This window comes from Heterocephalus glaber, unplaced genomic scaffold (genome assembly GCF_053883595.1).
Source record: "Heterocephalus glaber isolate CG9 unplaced genomic scaffold, H.glaber_assembly_v1.0 deba00001497, whole genome shotgun sequence".
In the NCBI taxonomy this organism is placed as follows: domain Eukaryota; kingdom Metazoa; phylum Chordata; class Mammalia; order Rodentia; family Bathyergidae; genus Heterocephalus; species Heterocephalus glaber.
The window spans coordinates 20835920-20859682 of NW_028258320.1; the positions used below are offsets into that span (position 1 = coordinate 20835920).

The following is a 23763-nucleotide window of genomic DNA, read 5'->3' on the forward strand; positions in this document are numbered from 1 at the left end:
TCCTCTTCATTTTTAGAAACTAGGTTTTCCTGTGACCATATATTTATTCATATATCAAGTATTTCTGAAGGCTAGATTCAGTTACGTAGCTGCAGTTCTGCACATTTTACATTGTCACAGATGAGGCTAATTTGCCACGTGAAGCACTGACCACTTACCTTTCAATTGCTTTCCCACTCCCTAAGCAACCCTAGAAATATCAGAATTTAAAAATATCTAATCTGACAAGCAGAAAGAGTCATTTTCTAATTCTAGTTGAATTTCCTGCTTAATGGATCAAGAGGTAGTTTGGGAATCTTATGTATTCATTGGTCAATGTATTTCATATGTGAAGTATTGATATAAATATTCTGTTCATCTTTTCCTAATTGCTGTTTAGATGCTATTTATACTATGAAAAAATTTTGATAATATGTAAAACATTTTCATTCATCTTTGTATGTTTACTTTATAGCTTTTTAATATTTGACATTTGATAGTCGTACTGTAATTGAGTCAGTCCATTTACATACATTGAACTTTTTTCCTTGAAGTAGTCAAATGAACCACCAACAACACTTTTTGCCATTGCTTTGAAGAACACTAAATTTTTATAGCTTAATTACTTGTGTGTTATATTTGCCCCTCAATTTTCTTTTATGTTAATCTTCTTTTCTACACTTCATATATTCTTTCAGTAATATATTAAAATTAACCTAAGTTCAATATAGATCTATTGATAGAAAAATTTAGTGAGAGTTGGCATTGTATTTTAAAATATTGAGTCTTCCCATCCAGGAATATGCTATTTCTCCATATTTATTCAGTCATTTTTTACATAATTAAGAAAAAATTATATATAACTATAATTGTGCTCATTCTATAATAGATATATATTGCTATAAAATTTATACCATTAATAATATCTCCTATCATCACAGAAATGTTATTAAGATTTTTGATTCTAGCTGGCATAAAGAAAAATAATTTATATTATTAATCCTATGCTCCAGAGTTACTGAATACTTGGTAGTAACAACAGCCTTTCATATAATCATACATACTTTAAGTAGACAGTTTTGCTACCTGGGAATAAAAATCATTATTTTCTCTTTCTTTGCAGTATTTCTGGCTATCATTTATTTTTTAGATTTATTTACATTGGCTAATACTTTGAGTAAAATACTGATTAACCTCAGTCATAGTGAAAATGCTTATTTTTCTTTTAAAAATAAGTTTCTAAGATCACTAAGGTTTTTTTGTTTGTTTACTTGTGCTTTGCTTTAATAACAAGTCATAATACTGATATAAAATGCTTTTTAAAAATCTAGTGCAATCTAGTAAAACTCTAATTTCATTGGTAAATTTCTTAATCATGAGCCATTTGTTTATCCCTGGGACAAACCACATTGTTTTGCTCTATTACTATTTTTTTAATTCAGAATAATATGTAATTGGATTCAATTAGCTAATATGTTATTTATAAATTTATGTTCAACCTAATGAAACTCCATGATACTTCTGCTTCTCTGCCTAATTCCTCTCTTATTCTGTTATCAGTTACACATGAAATAAAATACAGTGATTAAAATGGAAGGGGGCCTAGAACTAAAATCAATGTATTCTTCAACTTATCAACAGAGATAGAGGCAAAGGTCACATTAGCAAACTTATCAGAGAAGATTGTATGATTTAGGATTCATAATGTTGAGTAAGCAATTTGAAATGCACAATTTAAAAGAATTTGAAGTTTCTTACTAACAATTTCTCTCATGAGACATCCTATCCTGACTAAGTGCCTCTCTATAAAGTTCACTTACTTCTAGCATCCTGCTGTGCATAGAATCTATAGCCCTAGAGATTGACCCCTTCTCATATCCCTTTAAATATAGTGTTTCTTGAGATTCACTTCCATGATCTTTAACTTCTTTACTTTCCCTGGCAATTCCCAGCCCACAAAATAGGTGCATAATCAATATTTGTTACTTGATAAAATCGTTTCCTACACCTTGTTGTTTTTATACAGCATAGCAATATTAATTCAATATTTTACAGAATTCATAGTTCGTGTTCATTTCTTCTTCCCACCAGAAGTAATAGAATAGTGCTGCTCCATTAGCAAAAATGAAAGGCTGGTACGTTTAGCAGCAGGTCACTTGGATGGCAGCATAGGGAAGACACAGATCCACTTTAAAATTTTTTAGACTTAAGGTGTAGGCCTCTGAGCTGGGCTTTCTTAAAAGCAAAACAAATGTTATATTCTGAAAGAACACTAAAGCTTCTGAATTTGCTGGCAGGAGTTATTGTACCTTGTTCTGTCTGCTCTGTTCACCAACATTTGGCAGCCAGCTTGGGCCCTTTGAAGAATTATTTTATTTGATTAAAAATAAATAAATTAAAAGCTACATTGGGAGCTATTGAGTAGTCCTCAATTTGATTTCTTAAATGAAAGTAAAGCTTGAAAGAGGCCTACCCTGCCACGCAAGACTTGTTAAGTATGATGGCCAGACTGGAAGAAAAGTATGCTACTTTTCTTTGAAGTCCAGCTGTCTAAGCCTTTGTGAAATATTGCAGTAATTTTCAAAGTGAAATTTCATCCTCTTTTCTCTCTTGTTCTGAATTTATGCTGCTGACTCCTCCCTCAAACCCCAGTTTTCCTCTTCCTCTTATTTTAATTTAAGAAGATGATATACTCTTAAGCATACTGGGTTCATTCACCCATGCACACATTCATTCACTGAAGAACTTTATTATTCAGCTACCATATATCATATACATCGGCCAAATGATGAGCAGACATAGGGAGCTCCCTACTGTTATATAACAGGGAGACACCTGTAGTCAAATACACTTACCAGTGAACGTATAATTACAAACTGAGAATCTTCTGTGAAGGAAAATATTGACTTAAGTAAATGAAGATTTCAGGGATAAGGTGGATATATTGACACTGAGAAACATTCCAAGGAATTACTTTTGAGCAGAGTTGTAATGGATGACCATTAAGCAGATCTAATTGGTATGAGGGTAGCAGTGAAAACAGAAAAATAGAACATTCTGGGCTAGCAAGAATAGCATGTGAGAATGTCCTGTGACAGAAGTAAAGATTAATATCTCAAAGCAGGTTTACATAACTAAAGCAAATAAAGTAAACACTGAATAATAGTGAATCATGAATCATGGGCAGAAAATCCAGGACCTTATATCAAAGAGAATATTATGTGGTGATCAGGAGACAATGATGTTGGAATTATATTTGCATTTAAAAAATATTGGCTGCCAAATGATGAATATATTGTACAAAAGCACAGTTGTTGACAATAAAGCTAAGACTGAAGGCAGCAATGAAAAGATAAGATTGATAGAAAACTTAACTAGTATGAAGAATAAGCAATGTATATGATTCAAGAAATGATTGAGAGGTAGACTCTAAAAAAGAAGATAGATGTGAGAATGAGAAAGTATTATCTAGGTATCCTGTTGCTCTCTATTTTGAATTACAAACTCATGGGGCTCCCTAATCACCTATAGTCCTCTGTCCATGCAAGGCTACTGTGATCATCATTTCAGCCAAATACTCTTAAGAATAATTAGCATGAGTCTTCATGTAGCTGAATCAGTGGATTTTTCAAGGATTTCTTATTTGACCTTTCTGTATTTAATATCTGATAACATTTCCTTGGAACACACTCTTCTCCTGATTCTCATGATATCACATTATTGTGGATAACTTCTATCTCTGGCCCTTTTTTCTAAGTCTCACTGTAGGATTTTCCTTTTCTCTCTGCCTAACAATTATTGGTGTCTTAGAGAATACTTGTTCACATAATCATATCTGATTACCAGTAATAAGCTAATAACTTTCTAATTAATCTCCCCCCTGTAGACCCCTTTAACTACATGACTAACTGTGCATTTGTATGTCTAATTATGTATCTCTATGGTAGCCCAATTCAAACCATCCAACAGATTATCTAGTTTGACTCTCAATATCTCCCTCCAACCTAAAGAACTTCTAGTGTTCCATTAGTAATTTAGCCAGTGACTACAATTTTGCTACTTATAAATATGCTAAAAGGTATAGACCCCTCTTCTTCTTCTTTATGCCTCTTCACAAACTTTTGTGAATCTTAATTTTTTTTCTAAGTTGACGGAGAAATCCAAATGTTCTCTGTAAATACTACATTAAAAAATTTTTAAAAATTTAGCTAGGTTGTTTCCGGATCCTCATTCAGTGATTTGCTGTATTCATTTATGTATTTGAAACAGTTTTGTCATATCTTGATGTACCCAAAGAATATGAACAGTCAGATGGAAATCAGCTTAAGGCAGTTAAGTTTAATAACCCAAGAACTTTCTTTTCTAAAGTACTGTATTTTTCCTCTATCATATAAAACAATAATACTTAATTTTATGCTCATATTGTACATATTTAGGAACATTTTAAGGGACAAAGGGTGAAAGAAGTTCACAGCTCTAATGAACAAATAAAATTTTACTTGGGATTCTAAAAAATACAATTCATCAGTATTAATTTCAACATAATAGAAAAATCATTTGCATTCATGATGATTCAGATCCAGATTGACAAAATTAGTTATTATTTTTATTTATTTATATGATCTAAATACTTACTATTTTCATGGTATTTTGCACAATAAAAAATTTTTAAAATGGTCTCTTCCTTACTCCTGGGCAACTCAACATTTAAGGTGAATGAGTTTAGGAAGAATGAGCATGTGCTATAATTTTGAGTGTGAGGATTGGAATTATTCATTCTGTTCTAGGGTAACTGAAAAGAGTTTAGGAAAGAAATGTTTGATTCAAATCCTGAAGTGTGGATATATTTTTGAAAAGAAGTTGTGAGGGAAGGTTTTCAAACAGAATATAAATAAATTTAAAACAAAAATAAATTTAAAAATCTAAGTTATTTTCTTTAATAATTCGATGTTTTTTGTATCACATGGGTATAATTTCTTATAAGCATTGAAAGGTTTGATATTGAAGAAAAGACAAATATAAACACATTTATTTATTTACATGTTCAAAGCCTCAGACAAATATCTCTTTATCTGCATTGTATGACTAGGACATTCTATTTAACTAAATGCAGAGGCAGTCATTTGACTAGAAGGTGCCCTCTACAGAAATAATTACAGATCTGGATTACCAGCTTTTAACTTTGATGAAAGTAAGCACTTAAAATTAATACATTCTTGGTGTATAAATTTCTGTTTCAGGGCTAAGAGTCAAGGTTCTTTGGTTGATACATAAGAAAATGACTTTTTTTATTTGAGTAGAAAAAGAGTTGGCTGAAAGACACAAGATAGTACATCTACGTAAAGTTATAATGACAAGAAAGAGCTCAAATTGGGCAGAGACCAGGATTATTTCAGGACTGTAGGCAATAAGAAGCACTGAACAGATTCAGTCTAGGGCTAGTAGAGAACTATGAGCCTTGACTAAAGGTCACACCCTGACTTCACTCCACCAGATTAGAGGAAAAGGGAGTGATTGTCCAAAGTAAAATACAAGTGTTCTTAACAGAGGAGGAATAGATTCTGAGTGGAAAGCCAGACATTTTCCTATATACTTAATTTTCTTCTTTATTGGATATTCTTATTTTCAAACTTTTTTTCTATTTCTCAAGTAATAGTTTAAGTCTTTTCTTGTCTCCAATTTGTGAAACCATACGTATGACTTCCCAGACTCTCATAAATATTCAGATCAAACTTTTCCCAGCTTTCACCATTACATTAATCATCAGAAATGAATGTATATCCAAATAAACAAAAATCAACCAAGCTCCAAGTGTGCACTTGTGTGTTGTTGCTTTGTGTGTGGGAGTTGGGGTGGGCAGATGGTGTATCAAAATCATCTTGGTAGGGTGAGACTTTAGAAAATCTAATTATACATCCATTACACTTCCAATTTGGGGACAAAAAGGGACCTTTCTTTTTAAAAGCTACTCACTGGTGATTATATTATTTTCATAATCTCCCTTACCCCCAAGTAGAAGACTGTTAATAGAAACACTTTCTACTGGTCCAGCTTTCTGTGACCATTACAAGAAAATTGGTGAAGATTTTTACCTCCTTATAAAGAAGAGCTTCATAACTTTGTAATTTTGATTATCCTTCGATTGGAATAAGATGTCCTGCTAAACAGTAAGTGCTTTATCCCTAGAAGTGTTTGCATGGGAGATGTATGATCATCTGCCAGAGAGGAAAATGCTTGGAAATGAGACGATGACCTTTCTGTCCAACTGAGAGCTAGAATACTTGATGACACGATGTTACAATTAACTATGTGAACTATATAAAAACAATAAATGCACAAGAATGGAAATCTCACCAAACATCAAAACTTGTTTCATGTTCTTGAAAATTGTATCACAGTATGAGAACTTCTTAGTGACAGACTGAATGATGTATGATAAGCAGCTGTCCAAATACTGTACTTTTAGTAACATAGATTCCATTTCAATTGTCTTCAATGACTGAAAGGACTATTAGAACTCAAAAGAGTTCAGATAAAACTTGATATTGGAATGTTAAAATATGGCATGCTCTGGGGTATTCAATACTTTAAAAAATAAAATCTCATTACTAGACTAGAAAATAATAATGATGAAAAGTAGTATTTTCCAGTAGGGTGGCAGATTTATTTAAAGGTCACTGAGATAAATTCTAAGTTCAAAATATGTTTTAGTCTTTGTTCTGTAAATTTTTATTAGTACATATTTTCAGTACATAATTATTATATTGGTTGTGAAAAGTTGATGCATGTATATAACATATCTTTTTTCCCATTAAGTTTATTGGTACATTTTAGGTATAAACTACAGATACATTCATCATTGGGATCTTGTACCACTATATGAGTATCTTGGTTCTTATTTATTTCCCCTTCCCCTACCCTCCCTTTACCCCCTCCAACCTTCCCTATTTTCAAAGACTTTGTTTCCATTTTGTTTCCTTTTCTCATATTTTTCTTTTCCCTTCTTTCCTTTCCCCTACTCTTCCCACTTCCCCTAGTCTTTTAGACCTTTTCTTCCTATTACACAATACCAATTTTACATTTTTAAAATTACAATATGAAGATCTAGAAGACATTACCACAGATTTTACAGAATTTAAAAAGATATAGAAAGCATATTACAACAATCTTTTTAAAAAATAAATTGGACAGCTTGTAAGAAGTAACTTGGAAGACAAATTAATGAAACTAACTCTGAAGGAAATATAAAATTTGAATAGCACCTATTAAAGAAAGTATATTCCTAGCTTGAACACCTACCTATAGGACAACAACAGACTCATATACATTTTAATAGATATATATCAAACACTTAAAACAGAAAAAAAAAAGGAACACTTCTCCCCTCATTTTAGGAAATCAACATTGTGCTAATCCTAAAACTGGATAAAGATAATAGAAGAAAAAAGTATGAACATAAATAGAAATTTGCTTAACAAAACAAACTATTAGAAGACAGACCTGGAAGTATGTAGAAAGTGGTTTTATTACAGGGATGGCAGTATTGGTTCAGCATTGGAAGATCTACCCCCTGAAATCATCACTTTAACAGAAGAAAGGAAAAAGCCATATGATCCTGTCACTAGTTGGAGAAAAAGTATTGGACTGAATTCTACAGCTGTTCATGGTAAAATCTATCAGGAGACTGGAAGTAGAACAGAACCTTCTCAACAGATTAATGACATATACTCCATACTTCCAGTAAAAACACCTTATATAGCCAGGGATTTAGCTCAGTGGTTCTGGCGCCTGCCTCACAAGCGCAAGGTCCCAAGTTTGATCCCCGGTACCAAAAACAAACAAACAAACAAAAAAACACCTTATATGAATGGAGATGATTCAATGGTTTCTCCCTAAGGTGGGGAATAAGGGAAGATATGCCTACTCTTCATCTGTCCATTAAACTTTGAAACATAGGCCCAAAACAAAATAGTCTGGCAATAAAATGACACAAGTAAGATAGGATCGGCAAGGTAGAAGTAAAATTTTTATATATAGATGAAATGATCATCGACAGAGAAAATACTAAGAAATCTCTAGGAGCCCCTTGAACTCATATTTGAATTTAGCAGGATTAGAAAACACAGGTATATATAAAAATTCAGGTCTATGTATACTTGCCATAAATGAAGAATTGGATATTGAAATTTAAAAATTATGTAGGAGTACAAAGGACCTAGAAAAGTAAAAAGAAAACAAAAAACAGTGTTGGAAGACATTTAGTACCTAATTTTAAGACTTCCTCTAAAGCTACAGTAATTAAGACAGTGTTGGTGTAAGGAAAGACATATAGATCATTTGAATAAAACAGAGAATCTAGAAATAGAACCACACATATATGGTCCACTGAGCTTTGAAAGATTATTTAACATTAACATTTTATGGAACATAAACTCAATTCAAGAGCAGAGGAAAAGATAGTGTTTTCAGCAAATGGCACTAGAACACCTGGTATCTGTATATAAAAAGTTAACCTCAACTTTATTTCCGTACATAAAAATAACTTGAAAGGATCTATGCACCTAAATATAAAGACTAAAACTATAAAACTTTAAGAAGAAATTATAAGGGAAAATGTTATGAATTTAGGGTAGGCAAGAATTTCCTAGGATATAAAAAACATGATGTATAAAAGAAAAAAATTGATAAATGAGATTCCATCAAAATTTAGAACTTTAAATGACATCATTAAGAAAATGAAAAGTAGTCCTTAAACATACCATATTTATAACATATATAACCTATGACCAGAATATATAAAGAACTCTTACAGCTCATTAATAGACCACCCAATTAAAAAGTAGACACAGGAATATGATAAATAGCCAGTACAGCACAAGGAAAGGTGTGCAACAATAGAATCAGAAAAATACTAATCAATACAATAACAGGATTAAATTATACAGTCATTAGGGAGATGAAGTTAAAAGTTTTAAAAGAACAAATGTCAGCTTAGGTGTGAACCAGTTAGAACTTTCTAATACTGCTAATGTGAATGTAAAATGATAAAACCATTTTGGAAAACAATATAGAAATTTCTTGTATTACTGTTAAGAACAAACAATCCTGTTCTTAAGTTTTCACTTGAGAGGAATGAAAACACATGTTCAAAATAGATTTGTACATACAAGTTGAATATCCCTTATGTGAAATTCTTGGGACCAGAGTGTTTCAGATTTTCATTTGAAATCCACTTGATCTGCAAAGAGGATAGCTACTCCTGCTTTTTTTTATTGTGTTCCTGTCACATTGAATATTGTTTTCTACCCTTTAACTTTCAGACTATGAGTTTCTGTTTGAATTAAATGTGTTTCTTGTATGGAGCATATTGTTGGGTTTTGCTTCTTGACCCATTCTGCCAGTCTATTTCTTTTGATTGGTGAATTGAGACCATTAACATTGGTGGTTATAACTCACACATATTGACTTATCTTTGTCATGACATTTTCTTTTGTTGGATTCTCTCCCTTTGCTTTTAATTTTTTGTCATGCCTGATGGATTCATTCTGCTGGGCTTCCTTGGGTTGTGATCCTTGTTGTCTTTTCCTAGGATATTGTCTAACATTTTTTGGAGTGTTGGTTTGGTATTCATGAAGTTCCTAAGGTGGTTTTTATCATGAAAGTATCTTATTTCTCCATCAATTTAAAAAGATAAATTTTCAGGGTATATCAATCTGGGTTGGAGGCTGTTTTCTTTTAGGGCTTGGAATATGTCATTCCAAGCTCTTCTTGCCTTGATGGTTTGTGTTGAGAAGTCTGCTGTGATTCTGATGGGCTTTCCTTTGCATGTGATTTGTTTCTTTTCTTCAACTGCTTGTAGAACTTTGTTCTTCTGTTGGGTTTCTGAAATCTTAACAATTATATGCCTATGTGTAGATTTTTTTTTTTATCAAGGCTAGTTGGAGTCCTGTATGCCTCACTTATCTGTATGTCAAGTTCTTTCCCCCTGCTTGGGAAGTTTTCTGGCATCACTTCTGTGAACAGTTTTTTTATGTCATCTGCACTCTCTCCTGTTTCTTCATTGACTCCAATCAGTCTTATGTTATTCTTCTTTGCAACACCTAGCAGCTGCTGGATTGATTTCTTGTGGTCCTTTACAATTTTAAAGAAATTTTCCTTTTCCTGGTAATTAATTGCAATCTTCTATATCTGAAATTCTATCCTCAGATTGGCTCATTCAGCTGTGTAAACTTACAGTGGAGTTTTTAATCTCCTGGAAATCTCTTTGCATCTTTTATGGATTCCATTTGTTTCCTATGCTGGGATTCCATCATGTTCCTGAGTTTCTCTCTAGATTTATTAATCATATCTTGCATTATGAGCACAATCTTTGCTGTTATCTGAGAAAGTATTTCTGATTTCACTTTTTTTTTCAGATCCTCTTTTGGTGCCAGTTCAGGGAGTCCAGGTGGTTGAGTATCAGAGTGTTCCATCTTGTTTCCCTTTGGGGTTACTGTAGGTAATCTGGAAGTCTGGTTTTGAGACTTATTTATGTGTCTTCTCATTTTGGGGTGGGGGTGTGCTGCTGCCGCCCATGCAGCTCACCTCCTCTGTGCTGGTGGGGGTGGTACAGCAGCCTGGAACCCGCCTTTGTGCCCTGGGAGCTGCTCACCTACTCTGTGCTTGCAGGGGTGGTAAGGCAGCTGGTAGCCTCCTCTTATGTACTGGGAGCTTCTCACCTCCTCTGCGCTTGAGGGGCTGGTATGGCAGCCGGAAGCCTACTCTTGTGCACCTGGAGCTGCTCGCCTCCTCTGTGCTTGTGGGGGTGGTACAGCAGCCCGGAAGCCCCCTCTTGTGCCCTGGGAGCTGTTCACCTCCTCTCTGCTTGAGGGGTTGGTAAGGCAAACAGAAGCCTCCTCTTGTGCGCTGGGAGTGGCTCACCTCCTCTGTTCTTGTGGGGTATATATAACATATCTTAATTCCTTTTTCATCCTCTTCCCTCCATCACTTGGTTCCCTTTCCTTCTGAAAAAGATCTATCTACCTTTTTCCTATTATCTGTATTTTATTTTGCCTTTTAATTTACTTATGTTTTGTGTTTCTCATATAAGAGAAACCAGATCATATTTAAGCTTGCATATCTGATTTATTTCATGTAACATTATGGTCTTGAGGTGTATCCATTTTCCTACAAATGACTTGTTTATCATTTATTATGGTGGAGCACCTTTTTCTACCACCAGTGAGTTATGCTATTGATTCAACAATGTCTATATTACTAAAGTTGAGGGGGAGTGAGGGACACAATAACTCTACATGCAGGGTTCTATAAGACCAGATTCCTGGGCATATAATTTCACACCCTAGATTATGGGTAAAAGAGTAAAGAAGACCATGTTTTCTGCCAAGTAGAAAGGCAAATCCAAAGTCAGCAAGTAGAAAAGATGACAGAAACATACTAATTGTTATACAGAAATTGAATAAAAAAATCTGGATGAGGAAAACAAACATCACCAAGATTGTTCACCTCAGGGATTATTTGGTCATGCCTTATTGTGTATGTTGATGTTTTTATAGTTAATTTAGAGGAGGAAAGTCAGGCAAGTTTTAAGGTCTGGAATTTGCCACACATTTTGGAGCTAGAGAGACTGCTGCCTATGGGAAAAGCTCAAATCTAAGACCTAGATATTAATGCAGAAACAAACTGCTGAATGATTAAATAGATGAAACCCTGGAGGACACTGACACTGGAAGAACTTTCTGAGTAGAACCCCAATTGCACATCAAATATCAATAAATGAGATTATATCAAATTAAAAGCTTCTGCACAGTAAAAGAAACAATCAGCAGACTGAATACACAACTGAGGCAAAACATTTTCCAACATTTTCCATTATCCTTGGATAGTGGACTGATATATAGAATATATAAAAAATACAAAATATTCAGATCCCCAAATAAAATATCCAATCAGAAAATGGTCAACTTAAATAGACCCTTATCAGAAGAAGTATGAATGGCTAATAAATAGATGAAAAATGTTCAACATCTATGGCCATCAGAGGAATACAAATTAAAACCACAATGAAATTCCATCTTACTCCACAAAGAACTACTAAGTTCAAGAAATCAAACAGTAACAAATGCTGGTGAGGCTGTTGGGGGTGGGGTGGGGGAAGGAAACCATTCTACATTGTTAGTAGAAATATAATGCAACATAATCACTCTGGAAATCAGTATGGAGATTCCTCAAAATCTAAAACTTGAAATTTCATTCAACTCATGTTCCCACTTCTAGGTAGATTCTCGAAAGACTTAAAGACATCATACTACAGTGATACATAGGGCCGGGGATTTAGCTCAGTGGTTCTGCCACCTGCCTTGCAAGCACAAGGACCCGAGTTCAATCCCCAGTACCAAAAAAAAAAAAAACTGACTACAGTGATACTTGCATATCCATGCTTATAGCAGCAACAACTTACAATAGCTAAATCTTGGAAGCAATGTACAATGAATGGGTAAAGAAAATGGGTTGTTTATACACAATGGATTAAAGGCGGATAAATTTGTAGGAAAATAGATGTAACTTGAGGTCATAATGTTTAGGGAAATAAATCCAACTTAAATATCACATAACTTCTCTTATATGAGGTACCTAAAGCATAAAAAAATTAAAGAGCAAAAGAAAAGGTGCATAGTAGGAAAGAGGAAGAAAGATCTTTGGTAAGTAGGAAGATGATATTGAAAAGGAGGGAGAAGGGAGAAAAGGAAGAGAAAGAGAAATAAAAAGAATTGAAATACATTATGTACTACTTTCTACAATGAGTATAATCATTATGTTCTATAAACATGTTCTAATAAAGTTTTTAAAACTAAAAATAAATTAAAAATATAAAGATGGTAATAGAAAATGTCACTCCCCTCTTAATAATGTAACATGTTTCTGTTTTGAGATTTTTTTGTTTTGTTTCATTTTATACTTACCAGAAACAATACTTGTGGTAATTTTAATGACATAATTTAATCTTTTGTTAAAATGAACAAATATTTTGCTATTGCCTTTTTTAAATGGACATGTGAATTTACCCAAATGTCTTTGTTCTGTTTATTTATGATAATTTAGACCCTGCTTTTCTTAGACTTGGCTAAGAATATAGCACAAATACAAAGTCTGTTCAATCATTCAATGGGAAATGTTTGCTGATACTTTAATTCATTGTGTATAAAGAACACATATGCGCAAACCTAGTTTACAATTTTTCTGCCATTGATTGGTTTGAGAGTGTTTCTTCTCTCTATTTGATTTTTGTTTTTCTTTGTGTACAATGGAGGATTAAGTGAGTAAGATCAGAGGTCACCTATAAACTGAAAAAAGGCAACAGACTGTTAGGTTGGCTAAGGCAGTACATTTTTCTATTTTGTCTTGTCATGAGTTGTTACACCTTTTGGTAAGGCATGCATACTCATTTTGCTTGGTGATCCTCCATTGTGCTACAGGACTGAGCTACATCTGAACTTTATGATTTTATCTCTATATGGATTTTGTAAGCAGTTGAGTTTGGAGTTTGTTTAGAAATTTTATTTAATTTCTTGAAACTCCTAAGGCTTTAATTCTACAAATCCTCTGAAAGAATGAAGGTTCTCTCTTTTCCCCATTAGTTAGAGGAAGGATGAGATGACTAGAAATTTATATATGGTCACAACGTGCAGGTATAAGACCTTCTCTATTGACTGTCCCATTTACCACTCAAAACACTCCAGGGAGATAGGTATTATTGTCACATTTTCTAGGTAACAAAATAGGGTCATAGAAATTAACAACTTCTCCAGTATTAGAAGCTTATTGTGGAAATCAGGTTTAAACTCAGATATATTTGTCTCCAAAATGTTCCTGAGTCTTAGTTTCCAAGATTTTTAAAACATAAATTTAGATAAACAAAGGATATCTGATGTCAAAATATCTGAATCTATTTTCAAAATATTTTATTTCCATGGTGTTTTCTTCACAATCAGGGAATTATCTTTATACTGTGCTTAGGAAAATACATGACCACTTAAAGAGACACACAACATTTAGGAATAATTATTATTATTACAAGAAATTTGGCTTTAATTCTCATGTTGATGTGACTTTGGAAAATGTTACAAACCATTTAAATTTGAAAATATGATGACATTTTATCTCTGTTACAATTTTTCTTCTTTGTCACAGAACACTACAGTATCTTATAAATTCAACCTTGTTTGTACAACAAAACACATACTTTGAAATAGCACTTGATCACCTAGAAATTTAGTTGATATAGAACAGTTAGGGTAAAGAGAAGTTCAGATGTGTTTGGACACTGAATAATGGTAGTATAATCATTCATTGAATATAAAACTTTGACTAGAAAATTCATCTTTCAATTTCCATTTGATAATTTTGTAAAAATTAATTCAGCTAATTGAAACCTAAGCTTTATTTAGGGTGATTCCTATGTTATGTTAGGCACTTAATTGGCTTTCAGTAAACATAATGGGCAGCAAGTACCCAGAACAAGAATAATGTATTTAAAAGGGAGAAGGAAAAAGAAGATACATTGAAAACAAATTTGTCTATATGAACTCAGTTTTCTACATTTTTAAGGTTTGGACAATCAACATCATTCTAATTTGATGAAAGAATGGATATGGTGAGTTTTTAATGTGTTGTTGTTTTTTACTTTAAACAAACAGTGTTCAGATTTACAGGTGTTTTCTGCAAGAGTTGTGTAAATTAATTTAATAAGTATTAAATCAATGAGACTGTTAAGTTTTACTCTCAGTGAGGGATGTTAGGTAGAAGGCCACAGAAACTGTTGCCCTTTTCAAATAATTCACAAATGCACTAATTATGTGTCAGATATGAAAGTTGAGGTACTGTGACCTTCAAGCCAACAAAAGAGCTTTTCAAGTAAGCCATTTCCACGTACATTAATAACGTAACAATGCCCTTCCACAGTTAAATAATGTATGGCTGTTATTTTATTATATGTAAATGCAAGCCAAGAATTTGACTATTGACGTATTAAAAGTGATGCTATAAAAAGCAAAAAAAATGTAAATAATATTTGGTGGCATGCTTAAAATAGTAATCAAAGATATGCTTGTGATTTATCAGCAGCGTTGCAAACCAATGTGGAGTTTTTCTGCAACAATATATTTTGGGTCAGAATAGTGAAAATTACAATGTATTAACACATAATAACTTACTGAGACATTAGAGAAATTAGGAAAAGATGCTATAAAAACTACTTCTTGCAATGTTAAAGGCAATAATGGATTTTGTAGATCAGAGAAGAGATGTCTCTGTGCTAGCAAGAGAAATGTTGACTGAGTGTGGTTTAGAGAAAGTAATTCCACACCTTTTCCCATGGTTATGATATGAAGAAGCTATTTGTAAATACCATATATAGGTAATGGACATAATGGTAATTATTTAAAAGAACACCCATAAAAGAACACTTACTGCAAGAGAATGTAAGTTTCAAAAGCAATAATAAAAAATGAAATTTAAGTGTCACTAATGCTTGAATTATATTGACTGCTTGAATGTCAAACAGTGTCCATTAAGCTGTAATACAAAATCAAGAAGAGGAAAAAGTATTTAATTATCTTTTATTTGTCCAGCTTGAAGTATATTTGATATTGAATAAAACATGGATAAGATACATTCATGCTTAATGCAACTTAAGTATGCATAATAGACCTCTGGGAAATAATAAACCAATTACAAACTTAAAATAAACCACAATCATATGAGATTCCAAGAATTTATTAGTATGTAATCTGTAGATAAATTTTTTCCAGTCCCATAAGAGCTTCTTATTATGGGTTAGATGTTGATACCAAGAGAATATAGAAGGTTTAGTGATTTATTCATCAGCATTTTCCTTTTGTTTTTAACAGTTCTCTAGAGCCCGTGATTGTTGTTTTAAATGAGTCTCTGAATTTTTCATAAAATATACACCAGTGACATTTGTGAGAATTGTTACTGTAATTTCAGTGAATGTTTAAATGCTCTAACATATCCAGCATAACAAGTGCTTCAGAAATTCCTTGATGAACTAAAATATTTTCCACTAAAATTGTATTTAAATTGTATTTAAGGTGGCAAATCTTGCTTGCTCCATGTCTACAAATGAAGATGGAAGTAAAATTGTCAGAACTGCAGCCAATCACCTGGGAACACTGTGTCCACAGGTATGATGACTATGTTACTCTATTTTTTCATAAATGAATATATATATATATCCATTTTTTCATAATATAGAAAAATATATTCACTTTAAAGATGGATGACTGAATTTTTCAGCATCATGATTCATTCTCTATAAAGGAACTGGTTCTTGAAGCTCTTTTAGATAGTCCTGAGAGATTTTATGATAATGCTAAATATCTTCCAGAATTCTGAAAATTTGCAAGAACTGTTGTAAATGAATATGTTGAATCTTGAAAATTAGAGTTTTTTCTATTGATCTATCTTGCTAAATTCCTTTCATCTAATGAAGGCAAGGTGGCAGTCTTAATGGAAATCCTAGAATATTGTAACCTAAAACTATCTTATCTAGTAAAAGTCTCTTATTTTACAGATGAACAAACTGGGCACTAGAGGATGATTATTATTATATAAGTATTTATTATAAACCACTGGTTGTTTTAGAGGGCAAAACAGAATGCTGACAAATGCTTCAATAAAGTCATTGATGACCTCTGCCCAAATTTTTACTACATGAAATGGTACAATCTATTTTTTATGCTGTTATTTTTATGATAAAACACTTAATGGCATATTCTGATGAATCAGAAATATTTTCTTGTCAACAATTTAGGAGTTTGTTAAACTCTGAAGAGCAACACAGCTTTTGGGAATTATTTCTAGATGACTGGTAATCACAGAGCCATGAATCAGGATGCACTGTATAAGGCGATCCTTAATGTCCCTGTGTTAGAAGAGGGAAAGTATCATATGGATTCTTCCTAAAAAAAGACCACGTATGTTGTAAGGATGTGAAATATAATAATGATTAGGTACTGGATAGCCTCTGGATATCTGTTGAGGTTCTTACTCTATTAAAAGTAAAATATGTGTTAACTTCATGATTTGTGTTTCTGACAATTTCCTTTCTATAAATATTGAGGTAACAATGAGGGAAATTCCTTCTTTGGACCTTATATTGATTAAGAAGTAAAAACTGGTTAGAGGGTCTGCAACTGAGATCTCCCAACTGATGTTAGTTTTCTACGAGACCTCATAGGGAACAGAATACTGCAATGAGATCTCTGAAGTACTTCAGTCAATTATACTTCCACCAATAGTCTACGAGAGTTCTCATCTTTCCATATCATGCCTAACACTTGATGTCACTTTATAAAACATCTTTTAATCTGAGGAGTGTTAAGTATATCTTATTGGTTTTGCTTTGCAATTTTTAGATTATTTGATAGAATATTTTTTCAAATATTTATTAAGTATTTTTCTAAGTCTGTGGCTTGCCTATGCCCTTTGACAATTTTACCTGTGTTGTTCACATTTTTTTATCAATTCATTAGAATTTGTTAAAAAATCTGCCAAATGTGACTTTTCCTTTAACTTTCTAAATAATAGTTTAAACAGAATTGTAAGAACTTTACTCTAAATGTTATTCATCTTTTAATTCCCCTAATAAATATTTATTGAGCACTTCCTTGTGTTCTGGTTTGTGATTTTTGGCCTTCCTAAAAATTTCTACCAACAAAAATGTCATAGTTTTTTTTTCCACAAGATTGAAGTACTGTTATTCAAAAATTAGTTCTTTATTCTTTTTGAAATTTACTTTTGTATATAACACGACATGGGGTGTCTTAGTTACTCTTTCATTGCTGGGACAAAATACTGGATACTCACAAGTTAAAGAAGAAAAGGTTTATTTTAGCTCACAATTTGTAGAGGTTTCAATGCACGGTTGGCCAGCTCCAAGGCAGGGCAACATAGAAGAAGAGAAACAGTTCATGGCAGGGTAGGCAGAAAAGCAGCAGAAGCAAACCTCCTTTTCTCTTTATATTCCATGCAGCTACAAGGATTTTGGGAGGTGCCACCCACACCCAGGGAGTGGTTTCTGTTTTCAGTAAATCCATTCAGCCACACCCAGAAAAATGCTAAAGAATTGGTGGACCAATCCAGTACCACACACCCTTAATCCCAGTATCACATACCCATGATATAGCCACCTCCCAAAAGTCCCACCTATGAGTGCATGAAGCTTTGGGGAGACATCTAGATACAAGCCATAACATGGGGATCACTTTTTTTATAGTGCAAACAATTTGGTCATCATCATGTATTATTTTATCCTTTCTCAAGTTTTACACACACATACACACACACACACATATACACACACACATATACTCTGTCTCCATTTTTTTCCTATATTTATATAGATGTCCATATGTATGTATATAAAATATAATACATGAAAATTTGCAGTACATATATACTTATATAATATACATATATAAATATAATGCATGCATATGAAATACATATAATTTTTACTACTCCATCTGTAAACTGTATAGGTTGATAAATTGAAACATTTTATTTTATTATTTCATAGTATACAAGTTTTTGACTTTCCATTTTGTTTATTTGGTTCATAAACTATTTTGAAATAGTAGCATCATAATATATTAATTATGGTTTTATACTACATCTTGATCTCCTTTAGGGAAATTGGCTCACTTGCTTTTTTTGAAAATTTGAATTGCTATCCTTAAATGTCATTCTATAGTTTTGAACTAACTTTTGAATTCTAGATGAGTTAAGAATAACTAAGTATTGAGTATTTCTATCAAGAAACATGTTATATGTATCTTTTAATCGTGTTTTACCCTTTAGGGGTGCTTTAGTTTTTTAGTACTTATTTTAAAAATTCCATGGCTTAAAAACTTTTCTATATTCTGATAACTTCCCAAATTTTCTGTACAGATGAAGTATTTTCCAAAATAAATGACTCATATTTATTTTTCCTTTTGATTTCTCCATTTTCATATATAGAAGACATCAAAAATGTAAAATAGTAAAAATCTATTTTTTTCCATTTCCATATCGTTCTACTTCTCCTTCAGTTTTATCAGTTTTAGTTTAGAGGATAGCCATTTAAGTGATTGCTTAAGTGAAAAACCTGGAGTGTGGGATTCTTTATTCAATAAATATTTATTGACCATTTATTATGCAGTAGTTATAGCTTATGCATCTGGAGAGAAGATACTCATTACTTATACTTCATGTACTCAGTAGAAATATATTTGATGTTCAATAACTATTTCATATGTAAATAAATGATAGATATTATTCTATATTTGTAAAGGGAAAGAAAGCTTTTGGCAATTTTTATAATATTATTTTTAATGTTTCTTCTTGACAAATAATACAGTATTAGTTTGAGCTCTAACTGATGAAACCAAACCTTTAAAATGGCTTATTAGGTAAATGTGCTAACCAAGGATGATACCTTTCCTAGTAGGCTCCAGTAATCTGCTCTTTTCCTAGGCCATTTCAATATTTAATTATCTATTTGAATTATCAGTCATGATTTTTTTAAAGTAAAACAGTAAAGAAAACACTTTAACTAAAAAATCTATTCCCAAAGAGCCTAGGTGTTATTAATATGAATTAAAATGTATTATCCAAATGAAATATGATAGTTATAAATATTAACCTATTATATATTGAGGACTATAAAGCCAATTGCAAAGACAGGGAATTGGAGAATAGTGACTCAACAAAAATTTATTCTCCAAAAGATTAGAAGTGTTAGTTAATAATTATCTCAGTGTGAATCCACACCTTGTTATAGCTTTCAGAAAAGCTAGTATGATTTAACATATTTTGTCATAGAATAAGTTCTACAAATGATTCTCAACCTTCTCTGTACTTCAAATTCATTTTTCAAACTGTATGTTGTATGCTATGGTTAGTGTGATGCATTTTGAAATTTGGAATTGGTATGCCTGGAGTGTAGCCTAGAATCTGTGTGTGCATATGTGTGTATGAGTTCCACTTTGACATTATCTATTGAAGTAAACAACAACATACCTTCAGGTCAACTTCCAACAATTTATGGTACAGATATGTGTGCAGTTGCATCAGAGTCTATGAGTAAGATTTTCATGCAGTTGTTTGTAATGTTTTTTGTTTTTTGTTTTTTGGGGGGGTACCGGGGATTGAACTCAGGACCTTGTGCTTGCCCGGCAGGTGTCAGAACCACTGAGCTAAATCCCCGGTCCAATTGTTTGTAATGTTAAAAGCTAGAAACACAGAGAATGTTGTAAGCTGTTAAACTACTAATTCTACTTTATCCACAAGATAAGTGAAAAAAGAAAATTTCAGATGAGTATGTATATGATTCCATTTATGGCAAAATAGATAGATCAAGTTTATTTATTTATATATTCATAGAAAAAAATGTTTAAAAGTTCCTCCTGAGGTTTTTGTTTTCATTTTTGTTTTTCAGTAATGGGGATTGAATTAAGGGCCTTCATACCGACCTACACCTCCAGACATTTTTTTTTTTTTAATTTTAGGAGAGAATCTTACTAAATTGCCTAGACTGGGACTGAAATTGTGATCTTCTCATCGGATACTCAGAGCCAGGGTGCTGGGATTACAGGCATGAACCACCATACTCAGATTGTTGTGTTTATTAAGATAGGATATTGGTATGTAGCCCAGATTGGCCATAGACTGATGATCTCTTGCCTCTGACTCTTAGGGGCCAGGATTGCAGGTGTGCAATGTCATTAAAGTTTTACTAGCGGTAGCCTCGGGGACAAAGGCAAATGAGGGCTTTTACATTCCACATTATTTCTTTCTTGGACGTTTAATTTAACCAGACATTGGTATTTTATTAATTTCCAAACAAAACTCAACCTGTTGAACATTTCCTTGACTGTGTAAGTCAGGTAAACCCTGGGTGAGGAGGAGCTGACAGGTGGGCACTGAACTTTTATTTGTTATGTACAATTGAATTCACCCAGATGTCAGTGAATTGAATTGTCCTAGTTCTTTTATTGTACAAAAAGGACAACATTGGGGTATAGCTCAGTGGTAGAGCATTTGACGGCAAAAAGGACAACATCTACAGTGGTTTTTTCCAGTTAAAGGTAGTTTACTGTAAAAAAAAGAATTATCACTTGGAACATATTTAGCAGAGGATGTCTGAGATAGAGGCATATCTTGAAAGTATGTCATGTGAAAACCTCATAAAAAGCAACAAAGAATTTCCAGCCAGGAAAGGTAAAACTTGAAGAAACAAGATAACTGTCATCAAATCTTTAAAGGGGTATGGTGTGAAAGACTTGTTTTGAAGGTCCCTGTGGGGCACTACAACATATGAGGTGAATCTCAAAGTGTACAATTTCATCTCCATAGAGACAAGATTTGTAACAGAACTTCCCTGAAAGAAATTGGAGTTCATAGAAGAGGATGGATTTGGAATTTCTCTACACCATAGACATTTTACATAAAGAGGATGAGTGCTTTACCAAGTTATTACTTGGAGGTCACAAGACATTTTGGTTTAGAAATATTTTAATATTAAGTCCTGAAACACTCGAATGGATTTGTATTTTTTAAAATGAAATAAATTTTATCTAGTTTCATTTTTTATCTAAAAAGTACTAGTACATGCTTATAGTACATAATGTTTAGGTACAGATACCTAACAAATCTTGATTGCTCTTATTCCCCCCTTCCCTTCCCCTCCTCCCTCCCACTATCTCTAGATCCCCTTCTCCTTTTTCTTTTTAGTTCATGTTTGTGGTACATAATAATTACATTCATTGTGGTTAGTTGGTACATATACCTACCGAATCTTAATTCTTTTTACATACACTTTTCCCTCTAGTCCAACCTTCCAACTCTTTGTTCCCTGCTCATTTGCTAAAAAATCTCTCTCCCTGTTTCCTTTTATCTATTCTTTCATTTACTTTGGATTTCTCATATAGGAGAAACAACGTGAAATTTAATGTGTGTCTGATTCATCTCACTTAATATTGTATTTTCAAAGCACATCCATTTCCCTACAAATGATTCAAATTTATCCTCCTTTATGGCAGAACAGTACCCCATTATATATTGATACCATATTTTCATTATCCATTCATCTGTTGATGGAGATATAGGCTGCTTCCAAGATTTAGCTATTATGAATCGTGCTGCTATAAACATTGGTGTGCATGTATCACTGTAATATGATGTCTTTCAAGCTTTTGGGAAGATGCCTGTAGTCCTTTTCATGTAAAGGAGAGAAATGTGACCTGGGTGATAAGATAGATGGAGTACTATAGGTGTATTTGTTCTACTGGAAGAATAAAGCTGTATATAAGGCTCAGTCTTTGTTCCATTTAAAAAAATGACTTGGAAGGATATTTGAAAAATAAATATACTTGCATGTGAGAAAACAATTAGAAAGATATACAGAAATAAAAGTTCTAAAATACATTGATTATTTGGACTAATGTTTGAAACCTCATAAGCTGAAATTGAATAAGGACACATATGAAGTTGCCCTTAGCATAAATAAGATCTATTGTGCTAGTGAACTAATAAAACATTGCTTGTAGAAAGTGGATATTTGTTATCTAGTTCAATGATTTCTAAACATGGGACCATGAGAGCATTTTCATGATCTATAGTGCAATTAGGTCACTTTTACATGAAGTAAAAATTTATTCAACTTTTAAGTTCTGGATATTTGTGCTTTTTACTTGCTTGATATCTTGCAAAAGCATTTCATTTCAAAGAAAGTAGGTTAGTTTTTCATTGTTGAAAAATTTCCAAGCCGGTTAGTCCTTCCTTTTCCATTCTGCCTCTTACTTTTAAAAATATATTTGTAGCCTGAGAATTAAAATATATTCAAAGTACTAGTTTAGGAAATTTAACTATGTATGTCAGTAGCATGACCTATGGGCCACATTATAGCCTTAAAATTATTAGAATGTTTAGGCTTTGCAATCGAGAAGATTCCCAGTATACTTAGCATAAGTGTGTCCATATATAGAATGCAATACTGGGTTCTAGACTCTGCAATTTAATTTAGGCCTATGCAGATAAAGAATGAGTTGTTTTAAGCCATGATGACTTATCACCCCATCACAGGAAGTCCTTAAACAAATCCAAATACACTGTGCCTTACCAAAGACATTGGGGAAAGGATTCATTTTTGCTAATAGAAGTATTAGACATTTTGTCCCTGGTGAATACATACTCAATTAGGCAGACTCTCAATAGTCCTTAGCTTCTCCAAAATCAAGTTAAATTTTCCAATCATTGACTAATTTAAATCAATATTTAACATAGTTTTATAGTGTCTTCTACTTATCCCCGTCATCAAATAATATTCAATGACCTGGTAGAACTAAAACAGCTTCCAGAGGAACCTAATTTATTTTCAGTGATGTGAATGGGAATAAAGAGACACTATTTTTACAAGCTTCCTTTTTCAGAATATAAAATTGCTTTCTGATGGGGTAGTATATTCGATTTGGTGGGTAGGGAAGGTAGTTGATTGTCCCAGACATAGAAGTATAAAAGGAAAAAAGTATTTGGAGAAGGGTATGGACTGGATATCACTGTACTCATATTTAAAATGTGGACAAATATAAGATCTATGGAGGAAAAATTTTGTTTCCCTGATGTATCTAAACAGTAATGCTAGATGCATAGTACAATACTTCAATACTTGTGAATGATTGAGTGATTAAGTGAATGATTGTTCCTGAAGAAACTCAGTTTGGATTA

At 32.7% G+C, this 23763-nt stretch overlaps 1 protein-coding gene across 12 annotated transcripts in view; it reads left to right on the top strand.

Annotated features, from left to right (window-relative positions):
- Positions 1-23763, top strand: part of Ctnna3 (catenin alpha 3) — a 1794873-nt gene that overhangs the window by 1117544 nt on the left and 653566 nt on the right. For 11 of the 12 annotated variants that reach the window (XM_021259452.2, XM_021259448.2, XM_021259451.2 and 8 more), the window contains one exon: positions 16089-16181. In XM_021259452.2, the coding sequence (XP_021115111.1) occupies positions 16089-16181 (93 nt within the window). Of the gene's footprint in view, positions 1-14586; positions 14633-16088; positions 16182-23763 lie in introns of all 12 variants that reach the window. The other variant, XM_087185504.1, reaches the window with a different exon arrangement.